The sequence below is a fragment of the Dama dama genome, chromosome 6 (genome assembly GCF_033118175.1).
Source record: "Dama dama isolate Ldn47 chromosome 6, ASM3311817v1, whole genome shotgun sequence".
Taxonomy (NCBI): Eukaryota; Metazoa; Chordata; class Mammalia; order Artiodactyla; family Cervidae; genus Dama; species Dama dama.
The window spans coordinates 438,679-442,828 of record NC_083686.1 but is presented as its reverse complement, the minus strand read 5'-3'; the positions used below and the strand labels follow the sequence as shown (position 1 = coordinate 442,828).

At 62.0% G+C, this 4,150-nt stretch overlaps 1 protein-coding gene across 1 annotated transcript in view; it reads left to right on the top strand.

Moving 5' to 3' along the window:
* Positions 1 to 216: 216 nt before the first annotated feature.
* GAK (cyclin G associated kinase) overlaps positions 217 to 4,150 on the top strand; it is a 48,322-nt gene continuing 44,388 nt past the window's right edge. The window contains exon 1 of the mRNA XM_061145316.1: positions 217 to 381. Coding sequence (XP_061001299.1) covers positions 237 to 381 — 145 coding nt within the window. The 5' untranslated portion in view covers positions 217 to 236. The remainder of the gene's footprint in view (positions 382 to 4,150) is intronic.

Below are 4,150 nucleotides of genomic sequence, written 5' to 3'. Positions count from 1 at the left end.
CCCGAGGCCCGCAGGCGCGCGACCCGGAAGTCCGCCGAGGCCGCGGCGCCGCGCACGCGCGGCCCCGCGCGCGGCGGAAGTGCGGCGCCGGTGCTCTTCCGGGCGGGTCGCGACCCCGCGCCTGCGTCGCGGCGTCGGGCGGAAGCTGGTGCGGCTCGCGAGCGGCGGTTGCCGAGCGCACCCGGACGCGCGCGGACCCCGAGCCCTCGGGCCGGCGCCCGCCGCGGGCCGCCGCCATGTCGCTGCTGCAGTCCGCGCTCGACTTCCTGGCGGGCCCGGGCTCTCTGGGGGGCGCGGCCGGCCGCGACCAGACGGACTTCGTTGGTCAGACGGTGGAGATGGGCGAGCTGCGGCTGCGGGTGCGCCGGGTCCTGGCCGAAGGTGAGGGCGGCCGCGGCCGGTAGGGCGGCGACTGCGGGGGAGGAGGCCGGCCGCGGGTCGGGCACTTCCTTGTCGGAGGCTCGGGGTCAGGCCGGGCCGTGGCAGTCCTGCCGGCGGGTGTGGGCCGACCCCCGGCCAGGGCGGAGGCTAGACCGGCGGCGGGACCCCACACCACTGGAGGCTGGAGTCTGGAGGCGGGCGGTGCGGCGGGAGCAGGCGAAGCCGTGGCCCCTCTTGCTCCGAGGGCCACGGTGGGTCGGCGGACGCAGGGCCGGCCCCCTGGCAGACAGGCGCTCGGGCGTGGGTGGCCGTAGTCCTGGCCTCCTCAGGTGCGGGGACACACTGTGCGGTGTCAGCTAGCCGCGCTGCCTCTTCGCCCCTGATCGTCCCTCTCCCCGACCTCTGTCTGAGACCCCAGGCGAGTTTCCTCAGGACGAGCCAACAGGTGTGACCGTTGCGGACCTTGCTTGGCAGGCCGGTCAGGGCCGTCTTCGGTACTTCCGCATGCCCTCTCTGGCTTTCTGAATGTCCTCTTTACTTTACGCAGAGTTTCTCACCCCTGTTGGTGCAGCCCGGCTTCCTCGGCCAGATTTTGCTCCTTTGTCTGGCCCGGCAGATTCCTCTAGCCGTTGCACTTACCAGCTGAAGGCGTGGCTTTGGGGCCGGTGCTGAAGCGGGACTAACCACCTGATGTCGCACCCTTGCTGCCACCTGTGCTCAGTTTGAGCTTAGGAGTGCTGGCTGTTCTAGTGCCCTCCTTCCTAAAGGCCTCAGGTGGTGCTAAGGCCAGAGCACCACCACACACTTTTTCTCCACTGTCAGAAACAGATTTTGGGTGTGACAGGGTGAGAAAACCTCAGGTTCTTTCCGATGTGGAGGCTAGTGTATCTAGTAATGAGAAGTGTGCCCCCCTGCCCCCATCAGTTCATTTATTCTGAAAATACCAGGCAAGTATTTTGATTCTTTAAGAAAGTCACAGTGCTCAGCACATGGTCTCTACCTTGTGGAAGTTCAGGTGAGACACAGGCTCTGATGACCAGAGGTCAACAAAGTGCGGGGTGGGGGGGGAGTGTCCCCTGGTGGGTAGACAGTGGGCTCAGCTGCAGGGCCGTGGAGGAGGCCGGGGCGGGGGGTGGGGTTGGGGGGTTGGGGAGGTGGTTCAGGGAGAGAGGAAGCTCCTTTCAGTGGCTTGACCCCCAGGATGAAGAACAGGGAGAGCGGGCACCCTAGCTGTGTAGCACTTGTTCCCTTCGTTCTCCCAGCAGGTCAGGAGCCGTGGATTTCCTGCACTTAAACTGAAGTGGTAGTCCAGGGCTTCTGAAGCTCGTGAAACTGTTTTTGAACTGGGACAGTAGGAAACCTGTATGAAGTCCTTCACATAAAATAGCAACCTTAGGACGTGGGCTGTGGGCTTCCGGTTGTCTTCTATAAATATGGGGAAGGTTCAGTTCAAAACTTTTGGGTAACTATATGGACAACTGCAGAATTTTTCAGGTTTTCGAAAGGTAGAGTATAGCCTGTAGGTCCTGGGATATAAGCGCTGAGACTTGGGAAACAATCGCGTCATGAAATGTATTAATATTCAATACTCCTGTAATGAAGTAAGTATTCTCATTGTGGGGTAATTAGGTCTTCAAATAGTCTCACATCATCAGTTTATGTCGGGGTTGTTCCAGCTGAGTTTCTCATCAGATTTTGCTCTCAAATGATTTAGGGAGAAAGCATTGGTTTTCATAGCTTTTTGCAATTTATAGCCTGAAATGGCTTGTTGAGTAGAACTGTGGAGCTAGATAGCTTTTCAGAGTTTGTTCTAAATTTTCACTTTTTAAGAACAAACGGGCTTCCCTGGTGGCTCAGACGGTAAAGAATCTGCCTGCAGTGCAGGAGACCCAGGTTCGATCCTTGGGTCGGGAAGATCCCCTGGAGAAGGGAATGGCAGTCCACTCCAGTATTCTTGCCTGGAGAATTCCGTGGACAGAGGAGCCTTGTGAGCTGTAGTCCATGAGGTCGCAGAGTCCATGAGTCGGACACGACTGAGCGACTGACGCACATGAAAGCAAAATGCTGGGAACCCCCGACGTCAGAGCTGCCCAGCTGAGTGACCCGGGGGCACCGGCGTGTCCTCCTGCTTGGATGCTGTGTGCTCACGCCTTCTTCCACCAGAACGGCCGAGAGTGAGGGATCGCTGCTGCTGAGGAGCTCTATCTCAGGGCTGCCAGCTCTGCGGGGCCAGTCCGCTGTGTGGGGCCTCGCTCCTGGGGGTGCATGTGGGCGCTCGGGAGGCGAGCACGGCTGCGCAGCTGTGGTGTGGTCTCTGGTCAGATGTCCCGTGAGCTCCGTCAGCCAGCATGTGTCTGCTTGGACACGTGTGTGCTGGGCGTGGTGTTAGTGGTCTTGGATGAACTTAATGTGGTTCCTGCGCAGAGTCCGTGTTCCCTGTGGGTGATGCTGGCCCAAGGAGGTGTGAAGGCGCATGCCCGCCAGCTCCCAGGCTGGGTCCACTCCTGAGGCCCTGCTGCTGCTCCACAGCTCCTGCGGGTTTCTCCTCTGCCCGCAGGGCCTGTCCTGACTGCAGGAGGGCACGGGGGTGGTGTGTGATGTGGACTGAGGTGGGCGTGATGGGGGAGAGGACTGGGCCCTCCTTTGCAGGGCCCTGCTGCATGGTGCCTTGGGGGGCTTGTCAGGGGCCGCTGGGCTGTGGTGGCCCCTGTGGACCCCCCTTTCCACTTGGGAAGCGTGGCTGAGCCCTGAGCCCCATGGCTCGCTGGTCTTGTAGTTCTGGTGTCTTCTCTCTTGAGCGTTGGGGTGTTGTCATCCCTGTGTCTTTGCCCTTGACCCTGGGCCTGGAGGCCTGAGTGTGGGGACCCTTCTCTGCCAGGGATGGTTCCAAGTGGCTGTCTCCTCCCAGATACCGCGGAGCACACAGCCAGCTCTCACCTCAGGGCTGTGGGCTCGGGCGGCTGCCTGTGGCCCTCAGGGCGTGGTGGCCCCGCCTCGTGTCCCCCTCAGCTGGCCCTGCCCCTGTATGTGGGCGGCTTCAAGGTTGGCCTTTAATCGTGGTGATGGTGCCCAGTGTAAAACGGTAGTAGCCCCCACAGCAGCACTTGTGGGGGTCCTGGCTACATGGGGGCAGTCATAGTGCTGGTGCTGAGCTCAGGGCTGTTGGGAGCTTGCCAGGCCACCAGGGGTGATGGAGTCAGGCGGGAGCCCACAAGAGGCTTTGGTCCGAGGGAAGGCATGGGTCCATCTCAGGTGTGTCCTGCAGGGAGCGGTGTCCAGAGGGAATCCCGGTAAAAGCAGCTGTTGGCGCGGGGTTGCTGGGGGCCAGCTGGGAGCCCAGTGCAGAGGCTGCTGCACTTAGAGGCCTGTGGTCCTTCCCTAGCACACGTCTGCGGGCACGTGAAGCGGGCCAGGGGAGGTCACCCTGGGCGGGACTCTGCGGGGAGGCGCGCTCCTCCTCCTGCTGTCTGGGCCTGCTCCCCTTCAGGGCCCGCCGTCTGTGTGAGCGTGCCTGTCCCTGCAGGAGGGTGATGAGCGTGTGTGTAGTGGGGCTCCTGGAATTCTGCTCCATGAAGTATCTGCTTCTCAGCAGCAGTGCTGAGAAAGCGTGTCAAGGTCACCTGACCTGCTTCCCACGCTGCGGCGTCACCCGGCCTGTGGCTTGCTGTCCCGTCAGCGGGCCCCATCTCCCCTGGCCCCTGTCTGTGACCCTGCGCTGTGGGAGGGATGGTCACCCGCCACCTCGGAGGCCCTGCTGGACTCCAGCTGC